Genomic DNA, 17,919 nt, shown 5'->3' with positions numbered 1-17,919 from the left:
TCGATTTGATTACTTACCCGTGTAATATTTCCTCTTCTTTTTTTTTCTCACGAACCAATAAAAATTAAGGGTTGAAAAGGGTTAATTCTTTTATCACAATCACTACTAAGTAATAATTTAAAAAAAAAAAAACAATTTAATAATCACAAATGAAACGTTGTTATTTACCACCTTGAGAAAACGCGCGAAACCGTTTCCTGTTAATTTAATTTAAATTTTTCCCGTAAGAGTGAGATAAAATCGCACGAGAAGGTAGCCGAATGGGTAGGGGTGGGGAAAAAATGTCGGTTTTTTTTTTCTTTTTTGGCAAAATAAAAAATGGTTTAGTTTTTCTTTTTATTTTCTTTAATAATTTCTCTCTCGATAAATGTTTATTATGAAAATAAATAATAATTTTTATATTTTTAATTAAATGTTGTAACTGTGATTACATAATTAATTGCAAACAGAACAAAAAAAAAAAAAAAGAAAATATTAAGGTTATGTAAAAAAAAAAAAACAAACAAAAAAAATTTAAAAAAAAAATTAAAAAAAAACGAAAAAAAAAAAAAAAATTATAAAAGTATTTTTTGTGTTTTAGTACTTAAATATGAAGTTTTTTCAATGTAGTACAAAAATAAATGAAATCATTAAAAAATATAAATTGAATTTTTTTTATTTATTTCCACCCTCTTTTCCCCTTTCTGAACTTCCAACCATTTTTTTTCTTCCCTTTTTGTAATGATAAATCATTACATTCAACAATTTTTACACTTTCAAAAAACATTAATAGTTAGAAAGGGAAAAAATAAACAAAAAACAAAAGAACAATATAAAAGACAAAAAGGATTTTTCAATTTTTCAAAAAAGGGGAGGCAACAAGACGATATATATATAATTTTCCCCTTTTCTTACATCTATTTGATCAATTGAATTTTTTTTTTTTTGTAATTTTTTCCAACAATACACTTTAAGTATATTTTAAATTTAAAAAGAAAAAATTTAGTTTTTCTTTCCCCCAAAATCATTTACAATACACATAAATTTACTTAAAAATGAGGATTAAATTCTTTTGTTTTTATTTTTGATCATTTTTACATTTCCCCCCAAAAATAAAATGGCAATGATGTTTATCGAAAAAAAACAATAATATACACAATATAATCAGAAATTTAAAAAAATTTTTGTTATACTCACCTGAATTCGAATTATTTATATATATTAAATTTTTTTATCGTTTACATACCTGAAATGTTTTTAACTCGAAATAAAAAATATTAATGATAATATGTACATGGAGCATTAAAAGTTGCTCCTTTTTGTCAAATAAACATTTTAATAATTATTAACGATTAAATAAATGAAATCAAACTTGTTTAAAGTAACAGTCATATCAGGTTGGTGAAGATGATTAGTACTTATCGAAAACTAATTTTAAGTGGATGTGTTTATATACATGTATTTTAAGTTTTACTTTTTCAGACTGCAAACATATAAAATACAGTATAATCACTATACTTAAATGTGTTATTTGTCATGTTAATTTATTGATTTTGTTTCATTATACTAAAGAAATTTTAAAAAAAAATTGTGACATTCAAATACCAACAAGAAAATTATTTCACTTTATAAAAAAAAATTGATTCGAGTAAGACATTTTTATTAAAACGAATACAAAATGATGACATACTTGTAATTTATTTTGAAAACTACCTTTTTCAAGTAATTTTAAGTGAAATTAATAATTTATGTAAAAGAATAATGGTATTTGATGAAGTTATAGTTGATGGTAGGTATTAAAAACTTAAATTTAAGGAATTAAACATAGACAAAAATTAAAAATATAACACAAATATATAAACATTCAAATATAAGTAAAGGAATATTTTTGTTATAAAAAGTGTTTAAAATGATAACAACAGAAAACAAATCTACAAAAAATATTAAATTTTAATTAAAATAAAGCAAGTAAGGAATTAATTTATAAATTAAAAAAAAAAAAATTTACAATTAATTTTATTTCAAAAAATATTTTTTATAAATTTTGAAAAATCACTTTTAAATTAATAAAAAAAAAGAAAGAAAGAGAGAGAGAAAGAAAGAAATTTTACCGAGTCATTAAAAAAAAAAAAAAAAAAAAGGAAAAACCTGTTTTATCAATCAATCATCATTTTTTTTTTTTTTTTTTCATTTCAGTTATGTTGAATTGAGTTAACTACGCGTAACCTTGTTTATAAAGCTAGGTTATGTCAATGCATTGATAAAATGTGTGGCAGTATCGGGGAATTTCTAGGGTTGTTTTTCATTCTTATGTTATCCACAGTGTTTTAGAAATGGCGGAGGGTAATCAATGGGAAATCTGTAAATAAAATAATTATTTATTCGTTTTTTTGTATATAATAGCATTTAAATTTGATATTTTGTGATATTATCGTAATAAATGGGATATGGGGAAAGACCAGGAGCTGCTAGAAGCAGCCAGGAATGGAAATGCATCGGTGGTAGAAAAAATTTTGAGCCAGAGGGCAAAGAGGAGTGGCCCATTGGCAAGGTAAATACATGATTATTTATAATTATTTTAAAAAACCTGTTTATTATCATTTTTTTTTTAAAACTTTTTCTTTAGTTTTAACTTTTATAAACTTTTTAACTGTGCGATTTTTATTAAACCACCCCCCCCCATCCATTGTAAATAAAATAAATTTAAACGTTTTTAAAAAATGTAATTTTTCTTTTGTTAAGAGTTTTTATTAATAACAGGTGATTATCATTATTATTTTGTTTTTAATTATCAGTTTGTTTTCATTTATTTAATTAACCTTCATGTGAGTTTGTCTTGTTTTTATTTTATGTTTGTTTTCTTTATATTTTTCACTTACATATTTTTATATAATTTTTAAACATTTTCATTAACATTAATAATAATATTATTTTATTCGAAATAAAAAAAACCGAAAAAGTTATTTTAAATAATGATTAGAGTGTGATTAAACATTTTTGTCTGGGTTTTTTTCCCTTCTTAGAATTTATTTATTAAATAAACAAATATCAATGTTTATTCGAATCACATGATTATCTTAATTATAATTCATATCATAAACGTTTTGTGAATTGATTTTTTTTCATGAGAATTTCATTATGAATTTAATTAAATGTCTCTTTTTTTTTCCCCCCTCCTCTATGTGATAATTAAATATTATTATTCATTTTAAACTGTACATAAATAATATTTTTAAAAAAAAAAATTTATAATCTCTGTTATGAAATAGTCGAGCATCCCTTTCGTTTTTTTTTTATTCGAACAAAGTTTTTTTCATAACATTATCTTAAAACTTTGTTATGACTTTATATTTTATCACAAAGCAATGCAATGGGAAAAAGTTTTCATTGTTTATTACCTGATTTGAAAAAAAAAAAAAAGTCATTTTTAAAAGTTTTTACAAGTAAAATTGTGTCTATTGTTGATACTCGATAAAGTATTACAAATTTACATTATTGTTGTTTGTTGATTAACATTCGATTAATATCATAAATCATTACAATTCGATATCAAAATATTATAATTATTTATCTTATGATAGAATTTTATATCAGAAGTGTAATTTATAAACTCATGGCTTTTTACCACGCGTTCTAATTTATTAATAAAATAGCATAATTATGTTGACAATTAATTATACCAATAATAACAAAAAAAAATTTTTCTTCTTTTCATTAAATAAAAAACAAACAAGAAATGATTCATTTCAAAACCCCAATCATTTCAATTCAAATAATATATATTATTTCAGTTCAGAAATAATTATTTTCAATAAATAACAATTGAAAAAAAAAAAAAAAAAAAAAAAAATTATGGTTTGGATATTTATATATAAATATAAAAAGTAAAACACGTACATATTTCATTCGAAAGATTTATATGGTTTTTTTTTTTTTTTTTTTTTTTTTTATGGTTTTCTATTAAATTAATTTTTTAACCCCCCCCTCCCCCCCCCTCCCCCCCGTCTCCCCAAAATTTTTTTTTTTTGGGTACGTTTCTTTTTTTTTTTTCGAAACACTTGACCCTGTTTCGTGTTGTCAATTAAAAAAAAATCCAAAATAAAAGAACAAAAAAAAAAAAAAAAGAAATTTTTTTTTTTGTTGTTGTTTCCCCTTCTACTCCTTCCCCCTCATTATTACCACTAATAATAATTACGATTTGAAAATTTTTTCTTATTGTGTGACTTTCATATTTTGAAATTTAATGAATAAAAAAAAAAAAAAAATGAATGATTTTATTTGTGCTAATTTATGTAATTAATTTGACCTGATATATTAATTGTCAGAGGCGTTTATATATATCTAATTAAGAACAAAATAGAAATTTCTATTAGTGGGAAAACTAATCCCCCCCCCCACTTTGTTTGTTGTTTTTGTCATTTGTTTATGTGTGACTGTGTGTTTGTGTGTTTGAACATTCTTATGAAGTTTAACGAGTTTATAAAAGCTTTCCCTTTTTTTTCTCAATTCAAATTAATATCCAGTTTTTTTTTTGGGTAATAAAAAGTAATGGTGATTAATTAATTTTTCTTCGCTTGAAAGTTTTAAAAAAATTAATAATAATAATAAATAAATAAATTTAAAATTTTCCATTATGTTTTGCCATTTGTGAACGTTGTCATATGTTCATGAATCGCGAAATTTATTTACGTCATTTTTTTTTTTTTTTTGCAATAGATTTCACTCGATCGGAAAACCCTTGCAAAAAAAAAACAAACATAAATAATGAATGATGGGTAAAATAGAAAAGACGACAAACAACAAACGACAAACAAAAAAAGAAATTAGTTTTTTTTTTTTTTTGGTAGTAGTAGAACGACACGAGATGACACGAGTGAAAATTAATAATTACTCAGTCGTGGAACAACTTAACAACGCGTGTAGAAATGAGTTGGAGCGGGGAGCAGTAGTGGGAGCAGGAGGGGGGAGAGAGATTTCGTTAACGAAAAATTTGAGGGGGAACCACCTGCAGGAAAAAAAATTATTATTATTATTATTCGATTTATGAACACGTGAAACCAATTTAAACTCGAAGAAGAACAATTATAAACGGAAACTCCCTACCCCCCCCCTCATCTCTCCTTACTTCTTTTATACCGCAAATGGGGGAGGGGGGGGGGAAAAGGAAAGGAGGCCGATTGAAACAAAAACAACAACATGTTGGTAGAAGACGACGTCATGTTGCAATTTTTTTTTTTTTTAACAAAGTTTCGGACGGATTTTTTTTTTTAAACTATTACAACCCACTCAAATTAATTTTTTGTTTTTATTACCATTATTATTATTATTACTATTTTTATTATTATTATTATTATTATTGAAGGAACGTTATTTCTGTTGGGAAAAAAAAGAAATATTTTGACGTTCGACTCGGATTTTTCTTTCTAATTATAGATTGCGAAATTATGGAAAGATGAGATTTCGTCATTATCAATTTTTTAAAAAATTGTATGATAATTTCAAACGCGCGCGGGTTTTATTATCATTATTATTCTTTTTCTTCTGCTTCTTTTTTTTTTTTTTTTGTTAAACTAATGTTTTCGTTTGGCAAAATGTATTACAGTCTTCGTCGGGGTCCGGGTGCAAACGTTCAAGACACAAGCGGTTATTCGGCTTTGCATCACGCGGCTCTCAATGGTCATCAGGACATTGTGGAACTTTTGCTGACCCACGAAGCATCCACAAACATACTCGATGCGAAAGGATCATCTCCTCTTCATTTGGCTGCTTGGGCTGGAAACGTCGACATTGTGAGACTTCTTCTGTGCCACGGACCATCAGTTCCAAACGTCAATCTTACCGTAAGTGTTTTTCTCTCTCTCTCTCTCTCTCACTCTCTCTTTACCGTTGGAAAATTCGTTAATCGTCAGAATGGGAAAACAAACACCCAGAGTATTTTCAATTCAGATAGAGACAAAAAAAAAATTAATAATAATGATAATAATAAATAAATAAATAAATGAGTAGGAGCAAATGCGGAAATGAAATTTAAATTATTTATGGCCGACACGTAAATTTTATTATTATTATTATTATTATTATTATTTTTTTTTTCGATTCTCGATCTATTTCGGATTTAAAATTTTTGGCATAAAAACGAATAGATTTAATTTAAAATAATTTTAGTTGTGCAACCGCGGTTTATCTATTAATATTCCTACTATTATTATTATTATCATTATTTAAATTTTTTTTTTTTGTTGATATATTGTAACCGTATCTATTTTGCGGGAGAAAACCGCCGCAGAGAGATTTTGTTGTTTCCAACAGCATCTACAGCTAAAGTAAATGCATTTCCCTCGTTTGCAATAAATTATCAATTCAGATGCTGTTGTATTTTTGACTTTTTTTTTTTTTTTCGTTTGTTCTGTAATCATTTCTATCTCTCTTTGTCTTTTTTCTGTGTTTCTCTCTCTCTCTCTCTCTCTCTCTGTATTTCCCCCCCCCTCCCGTGTATTTTATTTTATATTATTTTTCGTAATTTATAATATTGCGAAAGAGCTTTCATTTCCAGACGTTTTTACCCGTAATAAAAATTACGTTTTTATTTTATTTTTATTTTTTTATTTTATTTTATTTTTTTTGTTACTTTTATTTCGCAATTCTTGTTCTTTCCTTTTTCTTTTTCTTTTTTTGTCCAATCGAAAAAAAAAAAAAAACGATTCTGTTAGTCCTTATTATTATTATTATTATTGTTCTAATTTTTTTTTTTTTTCGTTTTGTTTTTGATTTAACGTTCGTAATTTAATGAAAATTACTCAATCTATTATTATTATTATTATTAGTATTAGTATTAGTATTATTAATATCGTTATTGATATTATTTTATTTTTATCCCTTTAAAAGACAATCAAATCGAGGTTTAATTAAAACATGTCGCCATTTTTTTTTTTTTTTTTACATGAAAATAAAAAAAAAAAAAAAAAAAATTGGTTGATTTGACGGGATGATTTAAACGGGATTTAGGGCGAAAATTTTAAAAGTTATTTTTGGGTAAAAAGGATTAAAGAAAAATAAAAAAAAAAAAAAAGAGGCAGAGGAAGAGGAAGAGGCAGCGGCAAATGAGATTATTCTTTGTTGTGTGTATTTTAGATTTTTTACAATTGAGCGACTTTTTTTTTTTCTGTCTCTCTCTTCGTACGGCGTCAATTTCGACGAATTATGTATTCCTGCAAACTGATTGATATGATTTAAACCTTTCTAATCCGACAAGTTTTCCCCCCATTCTTCCCCTCCCCTCCTTCCTCCCACCTCCTTGGAAAATTTCGGGGAAAAAGTAAAAAAAAAAAAAAAAAAGATTGAGGAGGCTTTGAAATTGACTCTAGTTTTTGTTTCTCTATGATTTTTTCTAAAAAAAAACTTTAAAAGTTTTGATTCGTCGTCGGAGCGTTTTTTTCCATAATTGCGGAGTTGTTTTTTTTGGGGGGTGAGGAAGTGGGAGTTTGATTTAAGGAGCATTCGTTTCCGGAAGGGATTTACACGATTGTTTAAATTTTTTTGTTTTTGTTTTTGTTTTTGCACAGACAAAGGACCACGAAACGGCTCTTCATTGCGCTGCCCAATACGGTCACACGGAAATAGTGACTCTTTTGCTGGAGCATTCGTGCGATCCGACTATAAGGAACTCGCGAGAGGAAACCGCTCTCGATTTAGCTGCTCAATATGGACGATTGGAAACCGTTGAACTCCTCGTGCGAACTCATCCGGAATTGATACAACCGTTTTCCAGGTCTTATAAATCCGGATGCGTTTTCCCACATACTCCTTTGCATTTAGCTAGTCGAAACGGTCACAAGTAAGTTGTAAAATTTTGTTTGTTTGTTTGTTTGTTTCCTCCTTCTCGCCCCTCCCCCCGTCAATTCAAAAAACGGGAACGAATAGTCGGTTTCAAACGATATTAAAAAAAAAAAATTATTTCTCTCTCGGTTCCAATCGAAGATCTCGATACTTTTTTTTTTTTTTTGTAATCGTGAATGGGGGGGTAGGGGAGGGGGGATTTTTCTGTTGTTTGTTGGCGATTGCGCGTGTAAATAAAATTAAGTAAAAAAAAAAAAAAAAAAAAAAAATCGAGGGAATTTAATTTAGTAGGAAAAATCAAAATGAAAACAAAAAAAAAAAAAAGGAAAACGAGTTACGACGACGGTAAAAATTTAAATTTTAAATTAGGCGAAACAAGGCGTAAAAAAAAAAATAAAATAAATAATAATAATAATAATAATAATAATAATAATAACAATTTATAGAAATGAAAGAAAAAAAAAGGAGGAAATTTTTTTTTTGCTTTCGTTTACCACATCTTCTCGATAATCTTAATTTGAAAAATTAAATTATATAGAAAATTTATTATAGAATTAAAATTGATTGGATTTCATGAAAGAGGTTTCCGTTCGTTCCGTTCGTTCCTTTCTTTCTCGTTTTTTCCGTTCGTAAAAAAAAAAAAAACTGTTCGTTGCAGGCGCATTTAAATAAGGAATAAAATAAAATAAAAGTTATTAATTCGGTTTTGAAAATAGATCAACCGTAAATAAGCCGAGATTACTCGTAAATGTACGTATTCTCTCCTATCAGATTTACAGTAAATATACTCGGAGCGTTCGCTCACCCACCCCCCATCCCCCTACACCTCCCCCCTCCACGCTCCGAAAGCTTTACAGACGTTGATTTTTTTTTTTTGAAAAGGGGAATGAAAAACTCGAAAATTTATTTATTTTTATTTTTTTATTTTTTACGTACGGGGGGTACGGATGGGGAGACGATTTTGTTTTTGACAGTTTCGTTTGCATTTCCGCCACCATTGCATTTTAAAAAAAAAGTTTTCACGCTTCGGAGTTTGGATTAAAAAAATAAAAAAAAAAAAGCAGGAAAAGTTTTTTTTAAAAAAAAGTTTTATTTATTTTCTATTTTTTTTTTTTCATTTTGCCCTACACACGCAGGAAAATATCGATCGATTATCGCGATATTCGTTCGATTAAAAAAGTCGGAAATGTTTGATTTTTGACGGGGTGAGAAGAGGGGGAGGAAGGAAAGGGGATGTTTCACACACGCACGCACGCAAAAATGGCGGAACGTATTCGAGAACGAATTTGAAAAATGCAATTCCAACTTTTTTTAAAATAATAAAAAAATTGGAATTTCAATGGGGGGAGGGGGTGGGGGTGGAAATGGGTTTAAAATTCAATTTTCGTTTTTCTATCCTTATCTAACCAATCTCTATCTCTCTCTATCTCTCGAACGAAAGGCGGAAATTTCTCGCATTCGATTTTATAAAAATTTTTTTTTTTTACCGCGCTCGTCCAATTATCATCCGGAATGTGAAATCAAAAAAAAAATTTTTTTTGATCGCGGAGGTGAAAGGAAAGGGGGGGGGGGTAATGTGATGTGTCACGGGATGTCATCCGAATGGAACCTGTTGCAAAAGTACGTGGAAAATTTTTACCTTTTTTCTTTCTTCCAGACTCGTCGTAGAAATTCTTTTGTCTTCGGGAATGGATGTTAATTTGAAAACTTCCGGGGGTACGGCATTGCACGAGGCGGCACTCTGTGGAAAATTGGACGTCGTGAGAACCCTTTTGGATGCCGGAGTCGATTTGCGACTGAAAGATGCCAAACAAAACACTGTACTCGATTTGCTGAGACAATTTCCAAAGCACGTCACTCAGGATATATTAACCATCATCAAAAGTTAGTTTTTTTTTTATGGTTCCCCCCCCCCGCCTTATTTTTTCCTTTCGTTTCGGGGTGTAAAATTTTATTTTATTTTTTTTTGTTTGCACGAATATTTGCAGAACATCAAAACGTTCAAAAGTTTGACGACAGCGATTCGGAGGGAGGATCGCACTTACCCATGGTTCAACCAAATTTAGGGAGCCCATATGAAAACGTTAAGGTTGTGATGACGGATCAGGGAAGGCGCGGAAGGCATTCCAGCCGAAACAATACGGCGAATTCGGGAATGGAATCTTCTCCGGGAAGTTCTCCCGTTCAAAATTGGAATTATTACGCACAAAAGAAAAAAAATTCTTCGTGAGTAATCATTATTATTATCATTTTTTCACTTCTCGTAAGGTTTTATGGTTTTTTTTCCCTCTCCCCACATTCTATCGGCTTAAAATCAGATTTCGACGTTTAACAAATCGTTCGACCTTTGGAATTCCAGGTGACAAAGTCTTCTCCCCCTCTCTCTTCATCTTTATTCTTTGTCGGCCATTTTATAATTTCCGGAGTTATTTTTATTTTTTACATTATGGTCTTCTTATAAAAATAATAATTAACAATTGTTTTCTTTTTGTGACGTTAATATTATTATTATTATTGATGTTGTTGTTTGTTGTTGTTGTTGTTGTTGTTATCGTAAACATTTTTATTTCAAAATCGGATAAATCGATTGGTTGATTTATAACAAACAAATAAATAAATAAATAATTTTTTTTTTCACGTCGGTTGTGTCGTAAAAGACTTAACCCTTCCAACATATTGAGTTGAGTAAAAGGCCGTCGAATGCCAAAAAAAAAAAAAAAAATGATGAACCTGATTTAAATGAATAGATTTCAATGGCGGAATCATCATCATCATCATCATCATCAATCTTTCTTCTATGAAATATGTTTTTACGTGTATAAAATTTTTTTTTTTCTGGTTCATCTTTATTGTTATTATTATTATTACAACTACCTGAGCCTTCAATCAACTTATTATCTTTTTTATCACGCATCGAATGATTGGATTCGAATAAATATTTAATTAGGCAAAGCAAAGAAAACAAGAGAAGGAAGGGGAAGAGGAGGAAGAAGAAGAAGAAGACAAAAAAGACGAATAAGGAAAAAAAGAAAAAAAAAATTCAAAAGTCTGTTGCGATGTTGTTGTTAATTAATTAAAATTCTTTGTTTGCGTTTGTATGTAATCATCATCATCATCATCATCATCATCATCATTATTATTATGTAAGAGGGAATAAAAAAAAAAAAAAAATCCGTTACAAAGAAAAGAAACAAATTAGAAAAGAAAAGAAAAAAAAAACCATTATTCGAAAAAAAAAAAGAAAAACCCTAAATAGTCGAAACAATCTCACCGAAAATAATTTTCTTTTTAACCGCCTTTTTTTTTCATTCTCTTTCCTCTCTTTCTCTCTTCTACCACTTTTTCCTCTTCGTCTTCCTCCTACTTTTTTTTTTCTTCTGCTTTACAAAAAAAAAATACGGGAAAAAAATTTCACGAAGAAAATGATGTTTTATGAAAACGAGGTTTTCCTTTTTTTTTTTTTTCTGCTGAAAAGGTTTTTTTTTTCTTTCTCTTTCTTTCTTTCCGCGTTCAACTAATGCCGGCATTTGCTTAATTAAAAATTCACTGTTTGTTTTTAATACTTTAAAACATCAGAGACCAACATCGGGTGAGGTGGGCTGGGGGGAAAAAGAAGTTTTTAGTCAAAAATTTTTTTGAATTATTGAAAAAATTTTCTCGAACGGTTTTTCCACGGTGTGATTTTCTAGGTACGTTTATTTTCTTTTTTTTTTTTTAACCCGGGATGGCTGGAGGAAAGAGAGGATGTGGTCGGTTGGTCGGTGGATCGGTTGAAAAGAATGCGAGAAGAAGAGAAAAGGAAGGAGAGAGAGAGAAAAAAAGGGTTTCTTTCCATTGTGTAGAAAGAGAGAGAGGGGGGGAAATACTGCACTTTTTTTTTTGGTTAACCCTCACTTGGAGTAGAAAGAAAGAAAAAAAGAAAGAAAAAAAAAAAACTTTTTTTGTTTAACCGTTAAATTTTTTAATTAGTGTTATTACTTTTTTATTTAATTTTCGAAAATTAATTTTTTTCCCTTTTTTTCCCTCCTTTTTTTTTTTTGGGGAGGGGGAGGGAGGAGGCAAGGGAAATCATCATAAAATTTAAATGATTTAAAATTTTTTATATTGAAACGTAAAAATTTGTTAATTAATAATTTAAAAAAAAAAAAAAAAAAAAAACGCGCCTGACGATACCTGGTTATGCAAAAAGTAATTGAGTATTGCTTTAATTTAAATCTAACTATCCCAATAATTGGATTGTTTTGTTTACATTCCCGTTCGGCCTTGGGTGGGTACCTGGTTTTGTTGTTTAAAAATCGCAGCAGTCCCTCGTGGAACAATTGAAACGCGTACAAAAAAAAAAAAAAACTCAATGGCGTAAATAATGACGGAAACGAGGAAATGGACGAGATAGCTGTCGTGACAACCTTCGCGAGGCTATTGAAAATAAAATTATTATTATTATTATCATCATAATAATCGTTATCCGATGGTCGTAACGTATCATACGATTTCAATAACGTTTGTCAATTAATATCGCAAATCCCTCTTTTTTTCAACATGGCGTAGAAGTTGTTTTTTTTGTAACAAATAAACAATGCGGAGTCATCAAAGGACAAAATAAAAACGAAACACGAACGTCGCGTTTGTTCGATAAAAAAAAAAAAAAAATTCTTCCGCGTTCTCTACTTACCTGTTGAAAAAAAAACTCACGCCGCCGCCTTTATCCGTCACGATTTTTCGTTAACTGGTGGACGTAAACAAAAAAAATTAAATGAATGGAAATAATAGAGTGAGAGAGAGAGAGCGATGAAGAAAATCATTCGGATACAAAAACAATCGAGATCGAAACGTCGATATTTTGCAAACGTAAACAAACAAACAAACGAACGAACGAACGTATTTGAACCCGAACGTATGATAAAGAAAAGTTATCGAACTGAAAAAAAAAAGAAAATTATCTCCATCTTTAATTTGAATTTTTTTTTTTTTTTTTTAGCAGACGACATTTTATTTTTTTCGCCGCGAAAACGGCCGGAAGTTACCGGTAATTTTCAACGGGGTTTTTTTTTTTTTTGACTTTCTTGTTCGGAAAAACCTCCTCGATAAAATAACACCGCCACCTCGAACGTTTATTTTCTTTTCATTTTCTTGGTAGATTTATTCTCGTGTGCTCTGAGAACGACATGATTAATGGATTAACTTTTCTTTCTTTTTTTATTTTATTTTTAGTTGACATTTTATTACATAAATACAACTGCGGCATAATACTTGTTGAAAATCGTTCGGGAGGAAAATAAACCTCAAAATAAATTTTTAATAATAAAAAAAAAAAAAAGGAAATGAAACCTTAGAAAAAAAAAATGTAATTTTTATCGTTGTCAGGTATTTGGATTTTTCAAAATCCGTCGCGGATTCAAGCGTTCTATCCGAGGACGCGTACCAAAGAGACATTGATCAAATAAGCATTTCTTCGGCAACTTCGAGCACGAGCGGACCTTCAATGAGGGATAAAAGATTGATTGCATCTGATTATAGCGGGAGCTACGTTCCCATGGGTCCCGGATCAATGCCGAGCCCAGGATCGACCGGTAGCAAAGTATCGGTGAGTTTAAATTTATAAAATGTATGAGTGAAAAGAGAGAGAGAGAGAGAGAGAGACAGAAAAAAGAGGCGGAAGTGCGTCACACTTTTTTTTTTACAGCCGACTCCTCCGAAAAAACCACCGCGAAGAAATTTATCCGTTTCTCCGACTCATTTATCTCCGAACGTTTCGTTGCCATCGCCAAGCGCTTACGAGTACCTGTATTTAGCCCGGAGCGGAGATGAAATGACGTCAAATCGAAAACCGGAAATGTTACGAAGGGGGAAAAGCGCGGATCAGTACGAAGTCATGAAGCTGCGTCAAAATTACATCGCTCCGATTGACATCGAAGAATTGAAAAATTCGCCGATTTTCCAGAGGAGAAAAAGCGAAGATTCTGGAAAAGTTTTGAAAGACATACAAGAACCCGTGGCTCTCACAATGTTCTACGACAACATTCAAGTTCGCACGACGAATCCGCGTAGGAAATTACGTCGAAATCCAAACGATCGAGATAGAGTTTACGAGAATTTCGAGCCCGCCTTTTTGTCGAGTTCGACTATGACTCCGACTGATGCGAACAACGAAAACAATCGAACGTACGGAGCGAACGCTTCCATCACATTGAATTCTTCCCAGGAAAGTTTGCTCGATGACAATAGGAAAAAAATCAAAACGCCCGTCGACGGTGGTAAAAACGGAATGACGAAAATGATTTGTCCGTTGAGTCCGACGAATTATCAACAACCACCGACTCCCGATCATCCGCCTCCGTCGGCACTGCAAGCGGAAATCAGCATACACGAAAGGATAAGACCTCTGAGCCAGGTAAGAGGAAACGATCATTTTAGTAACTTTTTTTTTTTTCGTCTGCTCATTTTTCGACCGGAAATTCGTCATTTCCCATCGACAACCGATTTCCGGTCGATGATATTATATATTGGTTAGTGTTCGCGAACTCATTTTTGGAAGATTCTTTCGAATCACATTATTTACGCCGTACATTTATCTCTCTCTCTATTCTTTTTCTCTCTCTCTTTTCCGTAAAAGATTTTTTTATTCATTTGGTTTCCCCCCCTCTCTCTCACCGCCACCGTCCCCCTCGTTTGTCGATGCGAAAAATGAAAATGAAACAAAAAAGTTTTTTTTTTCTTTCCGTTTTCATTCTTATTTATTAATTATCATTAAGTTTTGATGTCTGACGATGAAAAAATAAAATGAAAATAAATAAAAATAAATAAATAATAAAGTGGTAAAAGTGAAAAGAAAAATAAAGAAGAAAAAGAAGAAGAAGGAAAGGAGGAGGAGGAGAGTCTCGGTAAAGGAAATGAAAATATTTTCGTGGAAAAACTCTTTTTGAGCTGTTTGTTCATTAGTTTTGTTTTTCCTTTTTTTTTTTTTTTTTTGAAAAAAATTTTCAACCGACAGAAAACTTATTGAAGGAATAAATTTATATAAAGAAGAAGAAAAAGGAGAAAAAGAAAAAGTAGGAGAGAAGGGAGAAAAAAAAAAGAAAACTGTGTGTATGTGTGTACATGTATATAAATTTAAAGGTTCGAAACTAAGGAGTTGAGTTTTCGCATACCGCAAAAAAAGAAAGAAGAAAAAAATGTGTGGGTAGAAAGTACGAAGGAGATTAATAAAAGAGAGAGAGAGAGAGAAAATGTGGGGAGTCGATGAAATAAAAGAAAATAAAAGAAAAGAAAAACTCAGCCTTTTTCATTTCGGAAAATGTTTCGTTTATATAAAAAAAAAAAAAGTTTTTTCTCTTTCGTCATCGACGGTGGTGGAAAACTCTTCGGGGTTGTTTTTCTTCTTCTTCTTCTCCTTCCGGTTCAACAAAAATTATTTTGTTTTTCTTTTTCATTTGACGTTTACCTTTTTCCGAGAATTTTCGGAAAAGTCTCTCTGTAAAAGGTTTTCTTTTTCGAAAAACCAACTCCTTCGACTTAATGCTCTGCGTTTTTACGTTTACCACTTTCCCCCTCCCCTGCCCCATTCGCGAATTTTCTCAAACCTTTTTTCTTTTTGTTTTCATTTCTCGGTAATTTTTTTTTCAAGGATTTCCAAAGGAAAGGGAAACTCTGCGACGATTTTTCTTTTAATTATTACTTCAAACGAGTCTTTTCAAAAAATGAACTTTTTGTTTACTTTTTCTCTTCTACGAACGGGATTTTAAGGTTCGCGTTCGATTCTTTTCGTTGAATTTTTGACGTCAAAGGTTGTTAATCGAATAAAAGGAGGAATAACGAAAAAAACATCTCGTGTCATTATCCTTTTTGTTTAAAACGAAGAACTCGTTATCAATTTTCTAGGTTTTTCATTTGCCACAAAAAAAAGAAACCAACCACTCGATAATTAACCTAATTTTTTTTTTTGTAACGTAAAAAAGAAGTGGAAGAAAAAACCGTCGTGGCACGACGCAGGTGCATAAATAACACGAAGACCCATTAAATTAAGTTGCGTAATTATAAATTTAACCGGAGTCCATTTTTTTTTTTTTTTTAATACAACAAACGCAAAAGTGGTCGTTTATGGTCGGAATTTAACTTTGGTTTTTTTTTCGAGTTTGACGACCTTAAACCAGGTATCGGTCAATATATCGGACGAAGGTTCACTGATCTCGTGATATAATTAACGCTTTCGAAAATTATTTAGAACATTAAATAATAATAATTATTATATTATAATATTTTAGAGGACGTTATAATGCTCTCTCTCTCTCTCTTTTTCAGAGAGAGAAAAACAATTTGGAAAATTATTATTATCGGTGAATTTTTACTCTTCTTCTTCTGCCACTTTTCCCCGTTTAAAAAAAAAAAAAAAGTAAGAAATTATTTTTTTTTGCAGCAAAGTTTTTCGTTGATCCGTAATAATGTTAAATGTTATTGTTTAAATGTCGTTTTTGCAGTGGCAGAAGATGATGAAAATTCTGCGGAAACGTTAGTCTGTCGTTTTTTTGGCAAAAAAAATTCGTAGAAAATTGTTTTTTTTTGGTTTTTGAACTTTGAAAATGTTAGTATAAAACCTTTCGTAGTCGCGGGTAACCTTTCAGTTTTCTCATCGTGGTTCCAACCGTTCGTTCTTTACCGGTCATGCAAATTTGTAATTATATTTTGTATTTGGTGGGTTTGTCGTCGTGTCCTGTCGGAAAATCGGAACCTTTAATTTTTTCACCCGGTCCGGGATCGTCGTCGTCATCATCGAATAAAAAGAAAAAAATGTCTTCTTTTTTTAAAATCGAAATAACGGAAGTGAGTTCTTCGGACGAGGTGAGAGTTCGCGATCGTCGCGAAAAAAATTTTTTTTTTTTTTTTTTTTTTTTAATAATGAAAAATTTTGTTTTTTCGCAGGAGTACAAAAGGAGGTCGCGAGACATAGAAACGGAAACGGAAGAAGAATTGTTACTGTATCCGGTTTCGTTGGATTCGAGCGGAAGTTTTTCCAGCAGCGTTTCTTTGAGCGACAAAAGCATTTCGACTGATAACAACGTCGAAGAGTACATCGGAGACGTACCGTTTGCCGGTAAGCGTGTCACCAACTTTTTTTTTTTTTTTTTTTTATACTTCAAAATGTCGTAAATTTGTCATCGTTTGCTTTTTCACACGTACGTATACACGTGTCACGTTCGTTTGTTGGCTTCGTCCAAAAAAGAAATTCAAAATAATTTTTTTGTCGTTTGTTGCTTTTGCTTTTGACGCGAATGGATATAACCAAAGTTTTAAACCGGAAATGCAATCGTTTCCTATTCAGAAAAGGATTCCGTTACCTTCATATTATATATGAAGCATCCTTGTCGCGATGAACTTTTACGTAATCGTAAATAATAAAAAAAAATGGTTTTGGACGAAAAAGGAAATCGCGCCTAAAAAAACGCGTAAAAATATTTTATTAGAAAAATTTTAGTGGGCTCGCACACGCACACGCACACGCATGATAAATAACGACGAGTAGTAGTACCTTAAACTTTATAATGTCGAGAAGGTTAACATAGTAATCAGGTGTTTATCGCGGTTTTTTTTTTTGTTTAACTTTTTCGGAGCCAGAAAAGTCTGATAATCTCCGTTAAAGTGGGAGTCTGGTAGGCACCGAACACGCGGCGACTCCCAAATTAAGAAGACGAGATGGCGGGGGGAAGGGGGAAACGTTGTTTGTTGTTGTTTGTTTGAATAATGGGTAAAAAAGAAGGGAACGAAAACGGTTCCGAACAACCCCCAACACAAAAAGATGATGAGTTGATTTCGATTTCGTCTCCTCAAAGGATTTCCGGTTTTGTCTCTTTTTTTTTTTTTGTTGGAACGCCTCCATCGAAAGAAAAGGAAAAGTGAAAGGTGAAAGGTGAGCCGCTTTGGGGTTTTTTTTTTTTTTGCTTTTCACATCAGTGTATAATAATTATCCGTTAAAAGTCAATCAACCTTTTGGTCTGTGGGGGCGGCGTGAATTGTTTTTTTTCTTTTCGAGTTTGGCGACGGTTTTTCGGTTTTGACATTTAACAAGTTCACCGCCTTGACACATTTTTTTTTTTTTATATAAAGAAAAAG

General features: G+C 30.7%; 2 protein-coding genes across 2 annotated transcripts; both read left to right on the top strand.

The window, feature by feature from the left end:
* Positions 1-1,339: 1,339 nt before the first annotated feature.
* Positions 1,340-2,194, top strand: Phum_PHUM097040 (uncharacterized protein; the record flags this gene model as incomplete). The annotated part of the gene is made up of 4 exons (XM_002423879.1): positions 1,340-1,376; positions 1,462-1,517; positions 1,633-1,772; positions 2,176-2,194. The coding sequence occupies 4 exons, from the start codon at positions 1,340-1,342 to the stop codon at positions 2,192-2,194; spliced, it is 252 nt and encodes an 83-aa protein (XP_002423924.1).
* Positions 2,195-5,570: 3,376 nt separating this feature from the next.
* On the top strand, positions 5,571-17,706 carry Phum_PHUM097030 (hspc200, putative; the record flags this gene model as incomplete). Its single annotated transcript, XM_002423878.1, has 10 exons — positions 5,571-5,819; positions 7,542-7,813; positions 9,473-9,699; positions 9,804-10,041; positions 13,180-13,399; positions 13,499-14,206; positions 16,229-16,320; positions 16,434-16,650; positions 16,732-16,903; positions 17,564-17,706. 10 exons carry the CDS (start codon positions 5,571-5,573, stop codon positions 17,704-17,706), a joined length of 2,538 nt encoding a protein of 845 aa, XP_002423923.1.
* Between the last annotated feature and the right edge of the window lie 213 nt (positions 17,707-17,919).

Source organism: Pediculus humanus, genomic scaffold (assembly GCF_000006295.1).
Source record: "Pediculus humanus corporis 1103172107447 genomic scaffold, whole genome shotgun sequence".
Taxonomy (NCBI): domain Eukaryota; kingdom Metazoa; phylum Arthropoda; class Insecta; order Psocodea; family Pediculidae; genus Pediculus; species Pediculus humanus.
The sequence above is the reverse complement of the archived record's forward strand: the minus strand, read 5'-3'. Positions and strand labels throughout refer to the sequence as shown.